General features: G+C 39.8%; 1 protein-coding gene across 6 annotated transcripts in view; it reads left to right on the top strand.

The window, feature by feature from the left end:
* The window catches only part of MOB3B (MOB kinase activator 3B), a 79,109-nt gene extending 60,729 nt beyond the window's left edge, over positions 1-18,380 (top strand). For all 6 annotated transcript variants that reach the window (XM_085041750.1, XM_085041753.1, XM_085041754.1 and 3 more), the window contains 2 exons: positions 2,148-2,350; positions 13,415-18,380. In XM_085041750.1, coding sequence (XP_084897876.1) covers positions 2,148-2,350; positions 13,415-13,444 — 233 coding nt within the window. In that variant the 3' untranslated portion in view covers positions 13,445-18,380. The remainder of the gene's footprint in view (positions 1-2,147; positions 2,351-13,414) is intronic.
* The last annotated feature ends 6,232 nt before the right edge of the window (positions 18,381-24,612 follow it).

Genomic DNA, 24,612 nt, shown 5'->3' with positions numbered 1-24,612 from the left:
CTTGGAAGATTAAACTTAATTATTCTCCATTTTGGAACATACCTGTTCTGGATTAGAGTATTAGAGTGCTATCAAGAATTCATCTCTCAGTTCAGCAGACCAGCTTGCAGTGAAAAGTGCCAGTTATTCCCCTTCCCCTTTTTTTCAGACTTAACATTTTCTTGGGTATGATTTTAAATTTCTGGTTTGGGTTGATTTTACAAAAATGTAAAGCAGGTTGCTGCTTTAATCATTACTGAATTTAGCCATGCTCTGATGGCTGGAATATGAAGGTGATTCCCCTGGTTGATAAGCAGCTACCTAGGGTTTCTGTTATATTTTTGATAGGTTATGTTTATTTTGCCCTTGGAAATAACAAGAATTGTAATAATCCAGGTACTTGGCTAATCACGTGGAGTTGTGATTTAAACATTGCCAAGACATCTGTACATATTGTCATTTCTGTAATTTAACCATGCCTCATTTCGTGTCTTGAGCATTCAAGCCTTCTCTTCCATGACCTTCCATAATAGCTTTAGCATTTAAGTGGATGGATGTGACAACAAAAAGCAAACATTTCTTTAGAAGATAAAGTGGTTGTACTTTAATAGATGCAGCTATTTTTCTGATCCCTGGTTTGTATATCAGGAATAAGAAGGGCTGCACTGCAACTCTAAAGCTACTTAAAATTATTTCAGAAGGATTTGACTCTAGTAAACACAGTACAGGCCAAAAAAACCCAAGACATTTCCCAACATTATGTGCACCTCAGCAATGGCAAATGTAGAACAGTTCAGGGATACATTGAAAGGACACTTCTGCAGACTAATTTGCTTTCCTATTCACATCCTGGTAGACACACCACTGTTCATAGCCATAGTGGATATATCCTAGTACCTCCTTGGCCAGGGAGCCCAAAACAAGGTGCATGTTTATGTTGATAAAATCCAGACTGGTTACAGCCACAATTGATAATTTTTGATCTCTAATCAAAAATCTGGTTTTAGTGTGGAAATTCTCGCTGTATACCCTCACATCACCCTCAGTGAGATGGGCAATTTGTCCATTAATTCACCACTCTTATGAGTGCTGAGCAATATTTAACAGGAGACTGGAACTTGAAAACTAAAAAGCTTGCAACTGTGTTAATTTATATCTCCTTCGTTCTGCCAATAATAAATTTTTTCTTGTTCAGATCATTAATTAGATTTTTAGGGAATATGGTACTGGTTGGCTGTGAGGTTTTTTTTATTTTTTAAGAAGCAATAGCTGCATTTATGTGGTTCAAATTCCACTAGAACATGAATTATAACTAAAAAATCAGGAGACTGCAACAAAGCAAAGTAACAGTAAAGTTCTGCACATGGCACTACAGTCATTATGTGTGAGAGGCAATCACAGAAGGAGATGAAACTTTAAGATTTTTGGGACAACTCAGTGGCACATAATTCCGTGCAAGATCAGTCTTTAATATAGAGCAGTTTTGAAGAAATTATTGGTGCCCCATTATTGATGCCTGACAGTTTATTTGCAAATGGTGCTTTTGCAGCTACTTTGGAGTGTCCAGCTACAAATTAGTGTAAGTTTAAAAGTGTTTTAGAAGAGATAGCTGTTTCTTCTGTCTCTTCAAGAGATTTTGTATAAAAGGAGCAATCAGATTGGTACATGTAACTGGGAGGAAGTTGAAAGCAAAGGGGTCCATCTGTCAGTTATTTTAAATGTGTTATTAAATTTGATGCTGTGAAATGCCACTGTTGAATAACATGAGCAGGAAGTTCCTATTACTCCTAACAAGAGCTCTGTATGTATCACTTTGGAGAACAGTCATTGCATGATGTATATACATTGATATTAATGGGTCACGATGCACTGCAGTAAAAACCACCTTTCTGAATGTTACAATACTGGATGTTCCTTCATTAAATTATACAGGGTAAAAGAAATTACTTCTTCCTGTCAGTCTTGATCCATTAAAGTTGTTGAAGTATTTGGCTATCTTTGGTGCTAGCTGTCAAATAAATATATGCATGAAGTGGTCTTCTAGATTGGAAAGGAGGCCTAGGAAGTCATAACCTAGTTTGCAGTTACAATCTCACACTTTGCTGTAAAGCTTTTGTCTTGGGAGGATGACAGGATGGTTATGACAACCTTACCTTCTCTATTCACAGGTGTTCCCTTTCCAAAGAACTTTCTCCAGATCTGCAAGAAGATACTCTGTCGACTTTTCCGGGTGTTTGTTCATGTCTACATCCATCACTTCGACCGTATCATCCTTATGGGGGCGGAGGCCCACGTCAACACCTGTTACAAGCATTTTTATTACTTTGTGACAGAGCTCAACCTCATAGACCGAAAAGAACTAGAGCCTTTGGTAAGTGTGGAGTCTGGAGAAAAGCTCTAGGACATTTTCCTCCTCCCTTCACCAAGTCTTTCTCATACTTGTTGCAGTGAGTTTTCTTTAGGAATAAGGTCTGTCATTCAACATAGACAATTTAAAGGGATGAACTCTGCCCCTCTGCATAGACCCATTCCATCTGCTGCAGTATTTGTAAAATGCTCAATAGGCTCTGTAGAAAGAAAAAAGTGTAGTGTATTTTGTATGGAAAAATACAAGGTGGAAAATCTTGGTATTTGAAAATAAACGTTCATATGTCTTCTGCTTCTTGCTGTACTATATATGTAGTATATAATTTTATTCTGTCTGTTTTCGTAGGTCAGTAACAGCATGGCAATAACTCATGGCAGTAACTTAAATGCATATGAAGGGAACCATTATCTATATAAAGGCGAATTGTGAGGTTTTTTAAGTCTTTAAGTAGGTGTTTGTGAGGGTATTGAGTGTGTTAGATCCAGAGCACACTCTGAATCTAAGTGAGATAGATGAGGTGAGACAGAGGTTCAGATAATTAGCAGTGTAACAAAACCAGACACTTCCTTGTGGACTGAAATAGATTAAAAGTAAATTTATTGTTTCCAGAAGCAAGGACCCAGAAATGGAAATGCTTTTGCTGTTGCTTGCAGATGCAACTAAAAAAAGTATAAGCCAAAAAGAAAAGTAGGGGACAATTCAGAAAGCAGTTCAAGTCCTCTCTATGGGCGTTTAGGCAACTTTAAAACAGATCAGGGAGACATTTCTGTGTAGGTCAGAGTTTGGAATATACTATATCATGCAGCCTATTCAAAAGTCCTGGAATCACTGGGATTTATTGGTTTTTTGGTTATTTTTTAGGACAGCTGAGGTATATGGGCTGGCACCTCTGGATATCATGTAGTCCAAATCCTTGTGTCACCTAGAAAGGGTACCCAGGACCATATAATGTTTTAGTTGTTTCATATAAAAGTACATTGCAATGATGAGTGTAGCATAGTTGATATGAAGTAATTCTGAAAGTGTGGCGAAGTGATGTTTCCCTGCATTTCTGCAGGAATTGGAGCTGTTGCAGGTGTGGTTCTTGTACACGCTTACACTGATTGGAGGAGAGTCTGTGAAGTAAGACAAAATGTATCATCTTGTTTTCAGCAGTTTGCGAGGCCCACTGAAAGGCACTTCATTTGGCATGTATTGATAAATTGAAATGTATCTGTGTTTTTTTCTGTATAGGAGATTTAATATGCTCTATAAATATGTCCCTGGGGATAGAAGGCAGCCCTGCAAAAGAGGAATTTTCTGCCGGAGTAGTGATGCTAGGTTAGCTGTAGCTGTTAAAGGATGAAGTTGAATCATAAGCAAGATACAAATGAGAATATCTCGGAGATAGGAATAGAGGTGATCTTAGGGCTGTTACAAGAGCTTTAGAATACAGAGGGCACAAAGATGATTTAATGCTGTGGCTAGCCCTACACAAAGCTGGCTCATGAAGGTTTGGGGCCAGAGTGGTGCAGGAGGGTACTCAAGTCCAGCAGCAGAGCAAGGTAGGAATGTGCTCCGGTTGGTGTGTGCTTTCCTTTTGTGTTCCTTCCTTCACAAAATTATTCTTGGAATCATCATATGATTATTAACTTTGCTGGGATGCACCATCTCCCAAATAAACGTTTCACCTGCTTCCCTCTTCTTGTCCTTGACTTGGGTGGGTGTTAGCAGTGTGAAAATGCAGAAAAAAAAGCCTTTATTTTTCTCTTCAGCTGAGCAAGGAGAGGGGAAGGAGTTGCCAAACAAAGCAGTTATTACAAATAATTTTGAATTTGAATGTGGTAGTTGAGGACAACCGGTGGACTGCCAGGTTCACCATGACAGGAAATGAGCCTGCATTATGTCCCTTAATTAGAAAATGGGCCAAGAGATGATTAAATAAACAGACTGCCACATGCTTTAATAGATGGGAAGACAACTGATTTATCAACATAACTTTACAAAGGGAGAATAATTGGGGAAGTTGGCAGTAGATGAATCTTAATATTAGTCTTCAGGACTTATGCTCTGTGTTTAAAATAGATTTTACCAGCCTCTTGCAACCCAGCGCAGGAGTTATAAAATCAAATTAAGCAAATAAGTCAAACAGGGTTCTCCCTCCCATCTGGGAGTTGCATAACTTGCCCTTTCTGCAGTCAAAGAGGGGGTTATAGTTTAAAATGCTACGTGTCATTTTCCCATACTCATCAGTGGGTTAATTTGACAGATTCCTGATTCTTTCATCGAGTTGTTTTCTATGGGGACAAAAAAGGAAACTGACATGGTCACTGACCCCACAGGGGGTCCTGAGGAAATAACATACATCCAATTGGTTAATTTAGCAAAAAAGGAGTCCAAAAGCATATTCATTCTTTTCTGCAGCCAACAAACAGACAAGGCAACACCATGAGAGCTCTCAGAAGACCTTTAAAGTATGCCTCCATGGGGAGGCTGTGGGGAAACATATTGAGCTTTAAAGATGTATTATTTGCTTTGTGCTGTTTCCCTGTGTGGCTTTTCCCTGTGTGGAAATAAAGCTGGTAGCTTTATTTCCCACTGTCAGCAGTTCACCTTAATTTACTTCTGAGCCTCTTCCCATGGCCAAAACACCATAGGCGTAGGGCTGGTTATTACCCCCATCCCACCCTTAGCATTTGTAGGGGACAGCTTGTCAAACTTCAAACACAGCATCTGAACATGTTTTTTAGTGAGAATCTTTATGCACCTGCCTCAGCATATAAATGTGTTGTTCAAACATTAGCACAGATATGGCAAGTATAGCCCCTCTCCTTCCTGTGACCCCTTTTCTCTAACAATGTATTTTATAGTATGTAGGACTTAAAAAATATACCATATAACTTTATAAGCACATCATGAGCAAAACAGAATTGGTTCATGGAATTTACTTAATTTATTACCAGTTAACAATTCTTTTGATTAATGTGTATTGAGAAGAAAAAGGACAATTAAACAAAACAGTTGGCAAAGAAGCACCTTTGTTTCCTGGGCTCCAATTCAGTAAAATACTTCTCTCTGCTTCTGGATCTCCTCTCCCCTTGCATTTGGTGCATGTTACGCTCAGATAGTCCAAATCCCTTTGGTGAGGTGAGGTGAGGTGAGGTGAGGTGAGGTGAGGTGAGGTGAGGTGAAGTGAGGTGACGGGCAAAGTAGGAGACTGGGGAGGTGTCAGTTGCTTCTTGCTTCTTACTTGTATTCCTTCACCCCATTGTCCATTTTCTGTGGGACACAGTCCCGCCACGGTGTCCCTGCTGTGGTGTGCATCCCATGATCCACAGTCCCTTCAGGGCTGTGCCTGCTCTACCACACAGCCCTTCTAAGCAAGAGTATGTCTCCAGCCACATCCCAACAGTGCCACCATTTGTCCTCTCCTTTTAACAGCTGTTGCTTTCTTAAATATCTGTGAGCAGAAGCACCATGGGCTTCCCTAGTTGAAATTTTGGCACACAGTGGGTTTATTGCAGTGGTGTTTGGGGCAGATGGGAGTAGCTGACTGGCGCAGTACATGACCTCCTGCCACAACAACCCACCCTGCTAGCCCCCTGCCACCAAAACCCTTCCAGTTAAGCCCAGTACAAAGCATCCTTTTCTAAGTAAGTTGCGTGTTGGTTAAATCCTTACTTTTTGTTTCAAATTTGTTATAGGTTTTTTGCCTATCTCTGGGTAATAGCTCTCTTCATCGCTTTTCTTATGTGAAATATAAACATACTTATCATCTGAAAGAAGTCTTGTGAGCCTGAATTTAACAGTGTTTGCAGAGTAGTCTGGTACCACAAAATAAGAGTTGTACTAAGAGAAGAGTTTGCTCCTAGTTCCACTTCTTACCTTCAGCAGCAAACTGGATCCTTTCCACACACAAAAGAAATGGGAAGGCCAAAGCTTCTTGTTTTCCTTGACTTGGTGTTTGCTGATTTGCTTTGCTGTTGCTCTAGGAGTTACACTGGTGGAAACAGGAAGTGAGCAAGCTTTGAGAAACCTCCTCTGGTAGAGGCTGATGAGTGCATCTGTCAGAAGAGGGGAAGAACATCTTCGGCCATAGGCTTGCCAAGCTGTTGAGAAGGCCTTTAAACTAAAGGTGCCAGTGGGAGGAGAACTTCAGTCCATCCCACTCCTACCAGTTTGATAGCAGTGCAAATCAGTTAGTTTCCCAGCTGATTCCTAAATAATTGGAAACTGTTGATGGTAGTGAAATTTTCTTCTGAGGTCAGGGATAGTAGACAGCAGAATATAGTCATCTGCTTTGCTTATTCTTTTCAAGTTGTTTCCTTTTATAAATCACATGAAAACATTGAGCTTTTTGTCAGAAGTAATTTTTATGAGCATTTTTTCATAAGAACAGGAAGTAATAATTACACTTGAATGACAAAAAGTAGAGAAGAATATTGCTTATGTGCATTGTTCTGCTTGCTGTTGAAATACTGATTTCATTCAGATGCAGAGACTATCAACCACTGTAGCAACTGGCTGAATTGGGCCTGGAAGTGGTGACCATCAGTGGAGCTGAATGTGCAAAAATGGTGAAGCTGGTACTTGCCTCCAAGAGCATGGAGTTAATCTCTATGATAAACAAGGGCATTAGGATTTTCTTGCCTCATTATTCTCAGTGTAAAAGCTTCCATTGGCTATGATTCGTTTCTGAAAATGTTTTCATCTAATATTTGGAGCTGCTGAAAAGTAATTATAACGCAGAAGTCAGGATACCAAATCAAGAAATCTCTGTTCTCACATGAGTTCCCCCAAGTCCCATTTCAGGATGGGCAGATTAACAGTTCTGTAGTCATGTAGTGCTCAGGTGAACACATCAGAATTTCTCTTTTATGCCTTCTGTTTTTCCAGGGTTACAGAAAAGCATAAATATCCCTTCCCCAGCTCTGTAACTCTGTCACTGTGCTTCTGTGCATGAGACCCAAGTAGCTACTGCTACACATCTAATATGTGTCTTTTCACTAAATAATTAGCAGCTTTGCTGCATCTTTGTCTATAGAACAAAAAACTGTTTGCTCATCAGGCAATTTGTTGCCAGAAATGCCATAAATGTAGTAGAAATACTATAAATATAGCATGTCTGGCACTAGCTCCATTCAGTACTAACAGTGGAAAACTCAGCTGTAGCACGTTTAGCAAAACATGGCAAAATACTGGTGTTTTGACACTGGTACACTCAGATGAAGCATAGTTGAGTGAAAGAGGATGATTAAATGAGACTTTTTATGCAGGCAAAATTTTAAAGGATGTATTTTAAAATAAAAGTATACCTTTTTTAATTCACTGGAGATTACTCCAAAATACTGCTTTGCCTACTTATTTTTTAATGTTTTTGGTGAAAATTGGAATTTGCACTTTTTCAACCTATATTCTTTGTATGTCCGCTTATAATCTTCATGAAAGTAGCAAAGGTGCCTACCCACAGAAGTATTTGCCAGGGTAATTTCCTAATCCTGTTCCTGCTTGGAGTCAGTTGATAAAATACCTTTGTCATCAGTGATAGGGGTTACATTTGCAGACAGGAGTATTATCTGTGTCCTGCAAACGTCACCATACAAATTCAGGAGGAACCAAATAGGATTACTGTCAGCCTGTCCTTAGTTTCAGGATAACTACCCTGAAGCCAAAGAGATTGTCTGAGAGATTGATTTAATCCTATGCATCATGATAATTGAGACTCATTCAAGAGGAAGACATCATGAAACCTAACAAAGGAAATAACCAAATGATTAATATACCCACTGGATAACAATTACCAGTCTGTTGGGTTTTTTTTTTTTTCAGTCAGGATACAGAGACAGGGGCAACTAAAGAAATAGTGGAAGTTTTTTTACTACTTTGGAGAGTAGAATTTCTAAATTAATAGTGAGGACATATTTCTAACTAAACATTCCAGAAAAAAAAAGGGAGTGTTGCAGATTACTTTAGTGCTGCAATTCTTGTGTCAGCTTTCCTATCCCGATCAATGAGCTGTCTGAATATAGATCAGTTGTGCAGCACAGGATCGTAGACCTCATGATCCATGCTATTCCGTAGTAAACAGCCTGTTTGGTCATCAGGATACAAAGAGCTTTGGCCACATGTTAATTATTTCTCAACTTTTGAAAGGTTTGTGAAGAAAGCAGCAAGAAAAAGCTGCAGATATCATAGTCATTTGTGCTTTGAAGAACAGGTCTTCTTCATCATCTGCTTATTCTGCAGTTCTGATCTGAACTATGCAAAGACTGCAAACTGGCTGCATTGGTGCTTCCCTGGGCCTCTCCACATACATATGGCACTCCCTGTGGCTGTGGGATGCTCTTCTGTCTGCGAGGGTAGGGAGGAGAAAGCTGTGCCCCAGGAAAGCCCGTGTCTGCTCAGCAGAGCCTTCTAGTCATGAACCTCAGATCAGAAGGGCTGTTTGGGTATTGCCTTTCTGCCCAACACCGTGCATTGCTTCACAGGATGGTTGCACAGATACTAAGTTCCTTACATTAAGAATGTGGTTGATGCTGGCCATGGTTCTTTTTGGTTGCAGTGTTTGGAGACATGAGTGGCTCCCTGTGGAAGGTTGTTTTCTCCAAGTCAGTAAGCTGGGCAATGGTGACATGGTGTCCTTGCTAATGGTTACTTGGTCACATCTTCTGCGCTGATGGCTGCCTCCAGGCAAGGTATCTCTGCCTATCACGAGGTCATGCTTTTTCTCTATCTACTTGCCTACTGACACACTTGTGTATACATCTTAAAACCTCACTGTGTTTGAAACAATTGTCAAAGGATTAAAACAAGATGCTTCCACATCATCCTTAGGCTTGCTTACTGGCAGCAGGAGGAGCTGGAGAGGGGAAATACCAAGCCGTGCTTTGCTTCAGTTGGGGAACTGGAAGTGAGGATGGGACTCAGGCACTGAAGGAAGATTTGAGTCTTTAAAGCAACCCTGGTTTTAGTGAAGGTCATTATTGCATTTATTTTTTTTTTCTGGTTTTCTCATAGAATACTGTTATTTATACTATTTACTCAATTCATCCACTTTCTTATCAGCTTTTGCTCAGGATGGACTGCTGTCTTCTATTTAATACTGGTACAAAGGTGATGTTTGTTTGGGGGGATTTTGCCCTATGTTTTGCCAGCTCTATATTTTACTCACATAAGCATAGAAACACAATTTTCTCAGAAGAACATCATTCTCTATGGAGAACTCATTCTCCTTGGAGCCTGTTTAGATTCTATCAACATCTTCCCACAGGTAGGTTTGTCATGTTAGAAAGTGGTTTCTTCAACTACTCATGGCTATGAGATGTTGTATTTTCTCCATTCCTTTCCTACTGCATTTAAAGTTGAACTGAGAAGTAAAAATTAAAATAATTTAATGTGCTGAATGTACATGAAATGCATGTTGAAGCACTGCAGAGCAGAGAGGACCAGACGTTCTTCAGATATAAATGCTGATTACCTTTTTAAGACTGCTTTTTTCCCTTCATCTGTGAAATCAAGTTGGTACTCTCTGAAAAATATTCAGGAATACATCCTTCCATGAAATCACAAATTCTAACAAAACAGATAGATTTCTGATTTTTACAGAGTGGCTTGTTAGCGTTATCTCCAGCAAGTAAGTAAATACTTAAGGACTTGACAAAGAATAGCAAATGTATCTCTTTACGTTCCTTAGAAGGGAGTTCTGTGTTAAATTCTCCCCAGTTGCTAGTGTTACGCATATTCAACAGATAGAATGGTCCAGGTTTCTGGTTTGGATTTTGGATTTGAAAACCAGCATTTACTTCTGCCTTCATTTTTTGAGTTAACTGTGTAATCCAAAATTGAGAGCAGGAACAAGTCTAAAGGTGGCAAAACAGAATAATGCTCTGGAGTGTCTTGTAATTAATTTTCAATAAATATATCTGCTATCAAACACTCTGGTATGGGGAGATTCTATTAATGAGGTTTTGGGTGTTGAGTCAGCACAGAAAAACTCCAAAAGTTTTAAATATCTTTTGAAATGCTCATATATGCCTGTCTGTGTCTCTGTGTTTGATTTTCTGATTCCCTTGTCTGTCTAGTCTTTATATTTCATATAATATCCAGCTGGGACTGGGTATCACAGTATCTTAAGCCAAAGAGTCAGCATTTCCAGTCTTCCTGCCTTCTCAGAACAGTCAGTCAATAACTAGTTGTCATTTCCCATGTTTAGGAAATACCTTTCCTTATGGGTCTTTAATTAATTGTTAGTCAAGAGCATACCTCTACATCTTTCTCAATTTAAAAAGAACAGTGAAATTTCAGAGAAGCACAAACCCAAGAAGACTCAGGAAGCACTGAAGAAGATTCAGCTTTGAGTTTTTGTTAGACAGTCATCACCTAAGGCTGTGCAGGAGAATAACTAAGGAGTCAGATTTTGAGGAGGTTTGGGGCAGGGAGGAGTGCTCTTCTGCAGGTTTTAGTGGAGAGGGGATTATGTGCTAAATTCTCTGGTGCCCATCAGAATCAGTGAGATTCATTCTAGTAGGCGGTGTGAAGAGTGGGTGGTTAATTTTTAAAGGTAAGAATCTGAGAGGGGGCAGAGTTTGGCAAGTAGGAGTAGCTTGCTCAGCAGCAGGTTCTGCAGCACACAGCACGTTTCGTGCTGCCACCCAGCGAAGGCTGCACACTGGGGGTGTGACCCTTCCTCTCCTTACCAGCATTTTGAGTAAAGCTAACTTTTTCTTTGACAGAGTCATAATTGTATCAGTCTCTTTTAGAAGATACAATTATTCCTGGTGGTTTTTCCTCTCTATTGTAAATTCCTCTAAGAAAATAACAAGAAGTGGGTCACTCCCACAAAGCTTGTACTGATTCACTATCACAGGAATCATGAGCTTTTTCTTTTTTTAAAGCACATCTAATTCACTGTCATTGGCTGTAATCAGAAAAAGCTTAAGCACATATATGCTGGAATGCAATGTGTCTGTACTTCTGTGTCCTTCATTTACTAGTAACAACCAGTAACCAATACAGAGAATGTTTCTGTGCATCAGAGAAGTTGATTTTTTGTAAGATTAAGCATATTTCTGACATTACAACTAAAGTGAGCATTTCCAAAGCTGTAGCCAAGCAGCTTTTGGGACAGAAGGCCTTTTAAGCAGAAGCGAGGAGAAAGTTGCAGAGCCATTTGCAGCAATGTTCTCCTGTCAGGGTAGAGAAATAGGATCTAGGGAGAAGGCTTTGGTTGTAACTGTATAACCAAAAAAATTTCAGAAATTAAGGGAAAGAGAGGCTTGGGGAGAATTAGTAGTACTGTAAAAAATAAATTCTACCTCTACAGAGAAGTTAGAAATGGATAGAGAAGTTAGAAATGATAGGTTCATGCTTCATGACTGTCATGGCAAAGTGGTTTAAAGCCCTCCAGTTTACATCTTTTGCATAGATCATCCAAGTTGTCATAGTCATCTTTCCTTTTCCTGCATGCATTTACCCATATCTAGATTCCTGCCTCTATTGCTATTGCAGTTTCCCTCTCACTGTGTCTGGAGGAGGGTGGCCCAGTTTACAATGGCTCTGACATGGTCCACATTACTCTGTGGACTACTTTTATAACAGGATAAGGTGCTACAGTCTGACTGAAAATTGCTGTTCAGCAACAGTTGCAAAAGGAAGTTGTAGTGTTTTGCCTCACAATTCTATCAGCCTTGGTTATAGGGAGTACACTGTGAACATGCAGACACTGAGTATGTTCAAAATTAGGGGCCAGTAAGGTTAAGAACTGCCTTGAAAAGCATTAGCATCTAACTAATCTTCAGTAGGAAGTTGTCCAACACTGCGCTGAATTAAATAAAGGTCTGCATTTGGTTTTGATGCTGTGATGATATAAACCTAATTGCAGCTGTTTAAGAGAAAAACAAAACACCCCCCCAAAAAAAACCCCCACAAAATATTTAGGGAGAAAAGGAGACATTTTTCCATGAACAGTCACCTTTGTAATCTTTAACAAATTAGAGGAGAGCCACTACTAGTTCAGCCTAATGTATGGGTCACTGTAAAGATCACGTTACTGTAAAAATTCTGTAGTAATTACCATTGTCTTTATGACCAATGACAATATTCCATTCTGTTACATGCATGGCAACAAAATAATAGATAATGCAAGATGAATGTACAAGAAAGAAAAACTAGTTAAAGGTCTGTAAGGGGGGAAAAAGCCCTACAATTACGTGTAAGATTCTAGGTGGAAAAGTAATCTGTTAAATACAGAGAAAGATACAGTTACAAAATTATCATGAAGCTGCTGGCATTAGATCCTAATGACCTTATAAATTATAAGAAATTATTCAAGCAAGCTAAGAGGTTTTTCAGAGACTTTTGATAACTTGGTAAATCTGAATTGATTTTCCAAGATAAATGCTGTGTGGTCTGGTGTATGTGGATGGCTGTTGGTCAGATAATGCCTTTTCAGAAAATCTACTGACTGTTCAGTTCAAAAATTCAAATATGAAGTTTTATAGAATGGGGCAGCCAGTTACCAGAAAGTTTGTATCAGAGTGCTTGTAAATCAGATCAAATAAAATCCCGATGTGGATCCCAAACCCCTGTTCCTAATGGAGTCTGAGAATGGTCCAGAACCCCATACTAACGATGAGTGCTATAGCTCTGGGCAAGTCCTCAAGAAAATTTGTATTCCTGTGCCCTTTGTGCCTGTGTGTAGGCAGAAATAACTAGGCAAAAAAGGCGTATCTAGGATTCCTGTTGGCTTCAGGTTCAATGAGAATGATTTGAATCCTTTTTCTTACATCAAATTAAAAGGTTTCTGGCATTTGCAGGTGATTTATTTCTTTACATGGGGGGATGCAACACAATTTACCTGATATGGCTAGGGATTTATTAAGTTACTAAAGCTGTCAAAAGTGACAAAATGCTATATTTGAATTGCCACTTATGTTCACTGTCCTTGAAAGTGACAGAGGGGGCAGAAGCGTGGTGCCACATAAAACCGCATGGATTTGCAGAGCTGCAGAAATACTAACAGTGAAGAGGCCTGTGCACACTTTATCACAAATGCCATTTGCTTTTTTATTTCCCCTTCTTGTTTTACAGAAAGAGATGACAACCAGGATGTGTCGCTAAAAACTATCCACTGAAGAAAAGCAAAGTCCAGTTTCCTTCCTACTGCAGAGTTCAAGAAAATGATAGCTCTCATGGACTGAGCCTGCTTGTTAAGCCCTGAAAGCAGGAAAGCTGGGAACCAAAATTACTGTCACAAATGATTCTCTCCAGTGTCAATGTTTTTAACCCTGAATATACTGCTAGGAACCTCATCTAATCAACATGGATTATTGAGAAAAAGAAGAATCATATTGGTTCTAGCTCCTTTGTTAGGGATAAGAACCTCTGCAGCCACGATGACAAGACAGTGCTCCTGCTGCTAAAGCTCTACTGAAATTCAGGCCTGTGTGCTAGCCTTCAGACTAGTTGTTTTGAAATGAAATCTGCAATCTTGTTTTCTTTTTCTTTTGTTTCTTGGTATGTACTTTCTTTCCTTACTGCAACAGACTATTAGAGAGGTTCTGGAATCAAAGGCATCTTCACCTTTAATGCCCCCTACCTTGCACCAGGCCACCCAAGGCTTGGCCACCATTCCCAAATGCCAGCAAGCCTTGTGTTTCTGGGAAGACAGCCATGTCCTTCAGCTGAACAGGCAGTTTGTGCTTCATTGTGACTCATAGTTTAATGACAGTGGGGAGGTTTCTTATCTCAATTACATGAGCAGGGATCCAGATATAACTCTGCAGTGCTGAGGTATTTTCCTTGAATTCATGCTGTGACTGACAGCGAATGTGCTCAGTATCTGTATATTACATTAAAAAAACAGCTAAAGACATCATTTTGCTGAAGTACCCTATGGAATACACCAATCATGTAATTTCATATCCTTCTATCCCCTTAGAAAACTGATCCTTCTCAATCACCCTAAAGTTTCATGTGTTCAGAGAAAAAGAAATCTAATTTTAATAACTTTCAAGAAGATACAATACAGATGAGTACTAAAAAGGTTAGCTAAGGAGGGACTAATTGAAGAGCTCTGTTGCAGCTATACAGTGCCCAGCAATGTGTCTTGCTTTATACACTGGACTAACACAACATTTTTTTGCCAGAACTTAATCCAACGTAATTAACATATTAATTTCCTTACGTGTATGGACAGTCTGGAAGGATGCATTGCAGTAAGTCAAACCTTCTATGCCAAATAAGCCCTGAAGAGGCTTTCTTCTAAAAAATAAAAAAATAAAGAACTAAGGTGATACTTAACAGAGGTATCACAAGAGAAATACTGCTAAATACATGAGAATCAAGTGGAACGCATCTATGTATTCTGTGCCTTGTAATGAATTTTGCACACTTGTGTTATTGTGAAAAATTGCTTTTTCCTGAGTAAGTGCTGAACCCTGTTGCTGCCTTCTCCCTGAGTAAGTTAGGTATGTTTACATCTTCTGAGACAGCATCAGAAGAAAATCTCATGGAGTATCTTGTGACTGGATCATTTGAAGTAGAGAGGTAGCAGACACTGGAGAATAGCAGCAAGCCCTTTCTAGCTCAGTGTTATAGCACATAGTGATTTACTTGCCTGTTTGTTTAAATCAGGACTTATAAATGTCAGCGATCACGTTCTTGCTGGGAAAAAGTGGTTTTGTGTGTGAACATTTGGTGTACCCATGGTGGAGGCTTTCCTGCATTTCAAGAACTACACAAGCAGCATTATCCTTTGCTTTAAAGGGGATGGACCTAAATGTTCCTACCTCTGTTGGTGATCTTTGCAATCAGGTTAATTCTTTGGGGATTGGAACACACACACAGATGATTTCTGTCCTGCTGTCACTTCTTCAGGATATAACTAGCTTCTGGAATTCATTTCCACAGCTACTCTTGAGCTTGCTTCATTTTAAAGAAGATGAAAAATGTAACATCTTTGGGGCGGTTCATGTAGCTGGCAACTGCCTGGAATTGCAACTTTAATTGCTTATGAAGGAGTTTTTTGAACTCCTCCGAAGTGCCTGAGCTGTGGCAGTGTTTGAGATGGAGCTGTAGTTGATGCAGTGCTCTTGAATTCCACTGCCACTGTGGACAGTTGCCATGTGGTGTTCTGTATTTGAACATGGGCAGCACTGTATTTGAAAGATTAACATGAATATGCAAACATGTGGAATTCTGTGCATAAAGATCAAAGTCACTACACAAATTGAAAAACGTGGTATTTTATGCATAATTTATTCCGTATTTTATTACACTACTTAACATATGCTGTTTTGAGTCTATTCACTGCAGCTCAGTCTGAAGATTAAGTAGAATTTTTTCTCAGTTAGGTTTTTATGATTGCATTAACTTTGTGAATGCAAAACTTAATTGTTGGAGTGTTTTTCTTTTCTTTTAAACTGTTTTTTTTTCCCCAAAACCCTCATGTTTCTTTTTCTGGCATGGCACTCTGTATGAGGCAGAAGAGTGAAATGCAGAGTTAAACCTTAGAGGATTTGGTTTTGACCTGGCCAAAATCCCTGTAATGGGAAAAGCCCATTATAATGCAGGAGCTGAACCAGCTGCAAAGAAGAGCAAAGTGTAGTTGTTTTGGTTGCTTCTTCTGCTAGGAAGAACATGGAGTTTCCTTCCTCCAAACGGTAGGATGCGACCTTCCGCTGAGTATCTCCCAACAGGTACTCCTGCTTCCACAGCACAGGTATTCAGATACCACCTGGCCACAGGCTGTTTCTCCTGTTCCTCTGCCTGGTAGCTGATAAGCCAATAAGAATAATGTTTGGAATGTGGCATCTCTACATAAAAGCATCATTTTATCACTTTCTGTAGAAGTGCAGCTTCCTCTTGACTCTTGTGATCAAGGATTCCAGCTTCATCAGTAATTTGCTCAGGGCCAGAAACAGATAGAATCATGTTTTGGTTGTTAATTCTTTTTCTATCTGATCTTACTATTACATATGTTCCTAATAATGCCAGCATTCCATATTGTTCTGCGATTGGGAAGAGTGGGGGGAGGAGAGGGAGAAAAGAGGTTATTGTTTGGATTTTTTTGTTTTGTTGTAGTTTTTTAATCACCTTTGTAGTCCTTCAGTCAGGTTTTGTTTTTCTTGCCTATGTTTTTTTGTGGTACTTAGCTTTAGAGATGCTGTTCTGTTAAGCTTCAAGGCACTTTATAGTGCCCTCATAGAGAAATCATTTCAACTGACTGAAACACAGCGTTACTTCAGAGTGTGAAAGGTTCCCATGACACCAAACTTCTCTTCAGTGGTTAAAGACTTAAGAGCTTTCATTGACTGTCTCTGTAATAAGAGATTTTGTAATGAATTTCTGCTTTGTGGGAACATAGATTAGTGACAACTGTAATATGAAACAAATCTTAGCATAACCTCCCTTAGGTTTTATGAGTGATTGAGTCCCAGGGTTTACTGAAGGGCGAGGCTTTTTACTAATCCACAACAGTGAAATTGATGATTTCTATCAGATTTGCGAGAAGTTGGGGACTTATGAAACTTAAAAGTTTTCTCCAAGAACTCAAGCTCCAAGTATCAAAACTTAACACTGGACAAGTTATTTTATTCTCTTGATGAATGGATTCATTAAGAGCAAGGCAGGGAAAGACAATGAAAACAGATAACGTGTAACTCTACAGGGACCTACAGACAACTCAAGATGTGCAGAAACCTAATGGGTGAACATTGACCTCAGCAATCACAAATTCCTGTTCTGTGGAGAGGATACAGAGAATGATACTCTTTGTAGTTGGGAAGCCACTGTTGCCAAGTCTCTCTTAAAAACAGACTAAAAGGATCTTTTAGCACTTTTGGGTTGAATAACTTGCACGTTTTGGAGCCCTCTCACGAAAAGCTACTTACTCCTTCCTATCACTTTCTACCTTTCCTGCATGTTCTTGATGTTTCTTTCTCCGGGTGTGAGGTCTCAGAGCCAGCCTTCAGCCTTTCAGTGTTCCTTGTGCTTCCCCAAGGACAGTGCTGTTATAAAATGTAGGTTTCTCACCCCCCTCTGTGTCTCCAGAAGGCAAAAGTAGGTTTCTCACCTGTGCCCTCTGAAGAGAGACCACTGAGGGCTGGCTGTCTGTCATCTCTTCAGAAGAACAGAAGCAAGAGACCAGGAGGTACCTGCAAGAGCAGCAAAACAGGAGTCACTTATGTATAAAACAGGAATGTGATTGCTGTGGTGTAGCATGCTCCATGGGCTTTAGAAAGGGGATAACACTGGGGCACCCAGTATATATGAGTGGTCAGTATTTAAACATTTTTTCTTATGTATTCAAAGAAATTTTTAATAAAAGACATTTTTAATAATTTTGGAGGCTATTCCAAGGGCAAAGCAAGCCAAATCAGCAGTAAGAACCTGGTGGTGGTGTACATATAAATCAAAAATTATCAAAGCTGATTTTTTCATGTATTTTATGTTAAATAGACAGTGATTTCCAAGGTTTAGCCAAATATGCTAGAGCTCTTAAAGTAGTTTCTGTTCTGCATTTTAGTAAGTTTTTCTGTTTTAAAGACAGATGTAATTAATATAATTAAAAGTTATAATAATTTTCTCCCAGGGAAAAAAATAAGAAGTTACTTGTCCAGTCTAATACATGTGTGTCTGTGTATGTGCATGAATGCATATATATACATATATACATGTATGTGTGTGTGTTTGGGGATATGGATGTGGAAGCATCAGCATATGCATGTGTACACTTCCTGCTCTTTCCCATAAAATACATTTTTTAATTTTGATAATTTTTAAGGGGAATGCATCTTTCTAATAAATAAGTGGTTGATTCTTTTCTTCCATCATGCATCAGCACTATTTTGTGTGTTAATTTTTTTAATGATGTCATGTTCGTCTCAGACTTTTTTAGTTCTGTTTGTTATTAAATAATGGTTCAACTGTATGGGAAGAAAGACCGACATTAACTGTTGTAGTCATTAAAAGAAAAGGAGAGTTTACTTTACAAATCAATCATAATGGGTGAAGAAATGGAATACAAATATAAATAAAATAAACGTAACAATGCGGAAGTGTTGTGAAGTTATTTGGGATCTAACTCTTCAGCAAGAAAAATGCATATGGTTTTCATACCACAGAGTAGAAGTCCCTGGCAGGCTCGCAGGACTCAGAGGTGAGTGATATCCGTCACTGCCAATGTACCAGCTTCACAGTCCTCCTGTCACCAGTGTGACACCAAGAAAAATTGACCAGATGTCATACTAATGTAAACTGGCCAGCATCTCACCAACACCATGGGATCAGGTGAGTCCAGTGAGTAGCCATTCCTTAGCTAAGCTGGCCTGCTCATCTTTGCCTGTCAAATCTTTGAGCTTGGGTAACTCACAGGCTTCATGATGTCCTTCAGCTGCCTCCTGATGGGACACTCCAAGGAATGTCCAGGAGTGACATGGAAGTAGCGCCAAGCCAGTTGAAGGCAAAGTTTTGTCTTCTAAAAACAGAACTGAAGAGCCTTAGTTAGAATTTGGCTGCCACAGAGGGAAATGGAGGCCTAAGAGGGCAATAGAAATTCTCCAGCATATGGACTTGGAGCTCACTGCATTGTGTTCTTTGTCCTGATTCCTAAAGCACAGATGACCACATATATGTGCAAAATTACATGTAAAGGTGCTGCACCTAGTACAAGTCAGGTACAGAGCTTGAGGGCAGCAGGAGTATTTGGGTTAAGAATGGCTTTGTAGAGACAGCACCCAGTAGGAGAGCTGATGCTGGACTTCGCGTGTCTCTCTCTGGCACAGGGAGGATCTGAAGATTAGAGATGCTGGGACTGATGGAGTAACTGGAAAACAGCTGCTGAGGGAAGCTGAGGAGCTTGACAAGCTAAAAGAAGCCCAGTGGCAAGTGTAGCAGGAAGTTTTCCAGGGTAGCATGTGCATATCTATACATCAGAGGGGTGTGCTACCGTTCAGAGGGCCATCCATGGTTTGTAGAAAAATGCCAAGAGAAAGCTCATGAAGTTGAATGAAGGGAAATGGAAAGCCTTGCAATTGAGAGTCCTGCAATTGCAAATACCAGACTCAGCCTGTATAAGCAGGGGCCACCCAGGTGGCCGGCAAGGACACCAAGCAATCACCCAGTAATCTGCCCTCATGACAAATAAATCCAATGGCCTCCTGGACTGCATTAAGAGGAGTGTTACCAGCAGTTCAAGGGCTGATCTTTCCTCTGTCATCAGCTGTGGTGAGACATGCCTGGCGTGCTTGGTCCAGTCCTGGCCTCATCAATACAAGAGACAGTACAGACTGGAGGAATGCAGAAAAGGGCCACAAGGATGACAAATGGACCAGGGCATCTCACACAAGGAGAAGCTGAAAGATGCAGGACTGTTTATCCTGTAGAAGGCCAATGGAGGATGTTATCCCTATTTATAAACATTTAATGAGGTGAGTGAAGAAGACAACCAGACTCTTCTTAGCGGTATCCAATGACAGAAGGAATTGGACACAAAATACAGAAAAGTCCTATTAAACCCATGAAAAACCTGTTCAAAGTGACCCTGCTCTGAGTGTGGCATTGAACTAGGAACTGCCAGAAGTGCCTCCAGTGGTGTGGCTGGCCTGTGACCACAGCAGCCTATACAGGCTGTCCAGCAGTGCTGAGGCTCTTCAGTCTGCTGTTGACAATTTCTCTCTTGAAGCCAGAAGAGACCTGTCAAAAGCACTGTAGGAAACCTTTGCCCATACAACATTGTTGCATGCCTGCCTTGTGTTCCCTATCCTGAAGCCATACAGCCGTGAAAGCTGAGCAGCAAGTGGAAGGCACCTCCCTGCATTAGCAAAGAAGTAAAGGAGCAGGGCAGAAGTGAGACTGGCTATTGCAGCCTGCACACCTTGCTGTACTGCACAAGTTGTCTCAGCTGAGTCATTGCCACTGTAACTGCGATGATGTTTTTCCTGCTGCTGCTCCATATGATAGCAAAGCAGGACTCAGCCTCCCTTTTCTATTCCAAACTGCTCTTCAAAGTCCTTGGAGAAAGCACAAAATAAAAGTGAGGCAAACCCAGCAGGCAGCAGGGTGAAAAACAAGCAGATATTTCTGATTAAAAAAAATAGACCTGACACAGAACAGATGGCACTGGTGGTTTGAAACCTTAGATTGTATTTAATATGTCATGGCAATTAGAGCAGTTCCAGTAAATGGACAGGTCATCAGCAGGTGTCGCCCACCTGGTGCATGCATTTTAAGAAGTGGAGCCATTCTGGCAGAGTAAAAGCCACACATTATTCACATCCCTAAAAGCCATACTGTAGGTAATTACTAACCATTCACTAATAAATATGGCACAAAGGGTAGCAGTAGTTAGGAGGGGAGGTGCATGAACAGTTGTGCCCTCCTCATGTAACCGCATTCTATCCATCAAACAGTAGGAAAAGCCCACAACAACACAAAACCAAAACCAGACCAGTTATGAAGTTTGGCATTTATATCAGCTGGAACTGTGTCACAGAGTACTCCTAAAGCACCACAAAATCTTGTCAGGCTAGTCAGCTCTGCAAATCAGGACACTTTTTTTTTGTTCAATGTTAAGCACTTGTCATGTTACTTTCTGACTTAAAATGGGCAACTGCCACAAGCTCATGTACTTGTAAGGCATCATTGCTGTTCATAGCAAGAGACTGGTTTCTAAAAAGTGACATCACTGACCAGATGAAGAAAAGAGCTTGCAGAACACACCTAGCTTTCTGTGGATGGAGAAGCAAAACGGCAAAGTGTCTGGGAACACACTGAACAAAGCTGCATCCTCTATTGCTTGTAGTCTCTGGCTCAGTGGTGCTGTCATTTTAGACAAATCGTCAAGCAATTTGTTTTCTACACAGTGGCATTAGTGTTCATGAGGAAAAAAACAATCAGCGAATGCAGTAAGAGAATTCTGGCGCAGGTTTGGAAGGCCTCCTGTGTCTGAAGATAGGTCTAAAGTCAGCTGATTTTTCAAGCCTTGTGCCACCATGCTGTGCTGGAGTGCACTTCACTCATGGTCTCTGAGTCTTTCAGGCTCCACTGATCGCAAGCTGTAAAAATCAGATGTTTCCACAAACTGCTCCACTGTGCTCCCAGCAGACAATTGTTTACTAAACTTAATTTAATATGTGCACTTTATACTATGTTAAAAAAACTATTCCACCACCTACTTCACTTTTCTGAGGCATTATCTTAGAAAATTATCAGAGAAATAAGCTAACAGTCTAAAAATTCTCACATTTACCAGTAGCTTCAGTGACACACACAGGTAAGACCTTCAGAGTTAGGTCCAAGCGTTAAGTCACCTGATCTCCCAGTTGCCACCAAAACAGCCATCCCAATACTACAGCCAATTAATCTACCTACTTGATTGCCTAATTTTTAGGGAGCTATGACATGATCAAGTATGAAGAGACAAATGATATTTGCTAGTGGAAAAACTCTTTAAACCCTGATAACTTAATACACTGCATTTATCCTTCTCAAACAGGATAATAATACCTAAATGGGACCTACAGGAAAACTTTAGGCTGGCGCTTGTAGTGATAGGATAAGGAATAATAACTTTAAACTGAAACAGGGCAGGTTCTGTGAGCTCGCTGAGGCACTGGACCAAGTTGCCATGAGGTGCTGTTCAAGGAGAGATGGGATGGAGCTCTGAACAACCTGCTCTAGAGGGAGGTGTCCCTGCCCATGCCAGGGGGTTGGAGCTACATGACATTAAAGGTTGCTTCCAACCCAGACTGTTATATGGTTCTATTGTTTTGTCAATGAATTTCTGAGGAAGGACAATTTCTGGGAAGCAGAGCTGATTTGCTTAAATAAGCAAGGTTCACTAACAGGATCTGCTTCATTAAGAATTCCTGTGCTAGATTTTCCTAGCACAAAAAAAAAAACAACTATTTAAAAAAATTGCACAAAGAGTATTTTTTTTTTTAGTAATGGTGTTTGTAGCCTATTGATCAGCTAATCTGATGATAATTTGCTTCTCAGCTGATCACCCATGGCAGTGAAATCAGACTTGCCTAGTCTGTGTTTCTGCCTCAGAGTTACTTGGACATGACATACAGTTATACAAATGGGAGGAAGGCTGAACTGAAGGAAGACTCTGAGTTGACTCAAAAAAATCAGCTTTTAGTGTCACCAGTGCATGATCCTGAGTTTTGTGATGTATGTCTGGCCCTCAAAATGTTTTGTGATGTATGTCAGTTCCGAATAACACACAGAAAATTGAATTTTACTGCTAGATAAATGCCCAAGTGTTGGCCAGGGTTTCTATGTCAAATAACCTGGACGCTCCTGGAGATGAGCAGGAGCTGTGATAAATTGCTGCCTTAGTTTGACATAGCATTTCGTTGCTCTTAACCACCATTTCACAAACTGATTTCATTCAATGGGCCTACATGAATCATTCTTTATGCCAGCCCGTTGGATGAAAACAATTCTAAAATACAAAGTACAGCAGAGGAAAAAAGAGAGCAAAGCAACTAAACAAGCTGATGGATTTACTCTGCAGACCTTGAGTGTGATGTCGAAGGCCAGCCTGTACTGCTGTTGTTTCTGACACTGCCACTTCAGGGGCTTGGAAGCACAAGCCTTTATTGTTTTACTTCTGATTTGTGTGCTCTTGCATTTCCACAGGTTGCCATTATCCAAACTGGTCTCTGAAAAGTGATCAAACTACTGGAATGGGAACATAATAAAGCTCAAAACTCACACATTAGATCAAACTAATGGCTGAAAAATTGACCTCCATAAAATAAATGGTATAAAAGCCTTCCTAGAGCCATTCACTCATTCACTGATTGGAATAACAAATGGGACTGAACTTTACTGCCATTTCCTGTTCTTAGTTTGGAGGTGGTTTTGCCGGATTGAAAGTGGACTTAATGTATTCAGTCAAAACAGTTGCTCTAACAGGTTGGCTATTTGCTGGGACTGTAGCCCAGCCAAAGGCTCATTATTAGATCCAGCTAGGATTTGTTATGGGCCATGTTCAGAAGGATGAAAGAAACTTCTCCTTTCCTCAAAAGGAAAGAGATGTACAGAGCAAGAAACCTACAGCACAAAAAATCTACACCACAAGACAGTGAATGAGAAAGGTCTTTCTTTGAATCAATAAAAGAAAAAAAGACTATGAACAGAGCTATGGTATTTAACTTTCCTAGTGAAACAGCTGGAAACAGTTACTGATTAAATGTTTTCAAGTGCAAACTCTAAAACAATATTTTTTTTTACTCTTATAGTTCTTATGTGAAAGTAAAAATATCAGCTGTTGCCTATGTTCTTTTATATAAATACAGAAAAACAAGATGGTCTCTTCTATAGTGGTTTTTACTGTGCAGACTTTAAGCTCTTCTGGTTGGAGTTCTTTTTTTTGGTTTTCGTTGATTGGTTGGTTGGGTTGTTTGGTTTGGTTTTCTTTTGGTTTTTTAAATGTCTCTGCTGCTCTGCCTTTGGCCTTCTGTTCTAAGTCTAGGATGAGACAAAAAAAATCTGGAAATGTCCAAATCCTTTTGTCTTTTTGTCTCTGTAGTCTAAAGTCACTAAGGTTTTTTCTTGGATGTCAAACCAAAGTCCATACAAGTGAATTACTAAAATTCTGCTCAAAGTAAACCTGTGGCTAGGAATCATCATGTTAGAAATGGCACCAGAACTCCTACTCCTTAAGGTTGCTGTGTAATTACTATATATATATATATATATAAATTTAGTTATGAGATGGAAAAATCTGTATTTTCTTCCCAAGTGAAATGCAACCTATGCCTTTTGCTGGCTTTAATTAAAAGTGTAGTTCTGTAATTGATGGACAGAATCAAATTCATGAGGAGAAATTAGTTCCTAGACTACTATGAAGTGCCTCATATTTTATTCTATTCTGGGGTTTAATTCTTTGGTTTTTGGGCCTGTGGTTGAGGATTTTGTGCGCGTGTTTGTGGGTATTTTTTGTTGGTAACAGCCTCCTCTGGCACTTGTTTTAGGAAAAATCAAGTAAAGAAATCATAGAAAATGATGTAATTTTGCCAAAGGAAATCCTCCACAGGTAGGAGGTATCAGCTGTGGTAAACACTCCACTGGTTCCCTTCTGGAGCACTCAATGAGGGCAAAGGATGAGATAATCCTAAGTAAAATATATGTGTGGAACATAAAGCATTTTCAAACACCATGACAGGAAATTAGCAAGATAGATCTCATTTGCTTTGTTCCTCTAGCAATACCTATTCATTAAGATGTCAGGCAGTATAATTATTCGTTGAAAAATGAAAATGGAAGAGAATCTG

Source organism: Lichenostomus cassidix, chromosome Z (assembly GCF_008360975.1).
Source record: "Lichenostomus cassidix isolate B80296 chromosome Z, HeHo_3.0, whole genome shotgun sequence".
Classification (NCBI taxonomy): domain Eukaryota; kingdom Metazoa; phylum Chordata; class Aves; order Passeriformes; family Meliphagidae; genus Lichenostomus; species Lichenostomus cassidix.
This window is presented reverse-complemented; position numbering and strand designations above follow the sequence as displayed.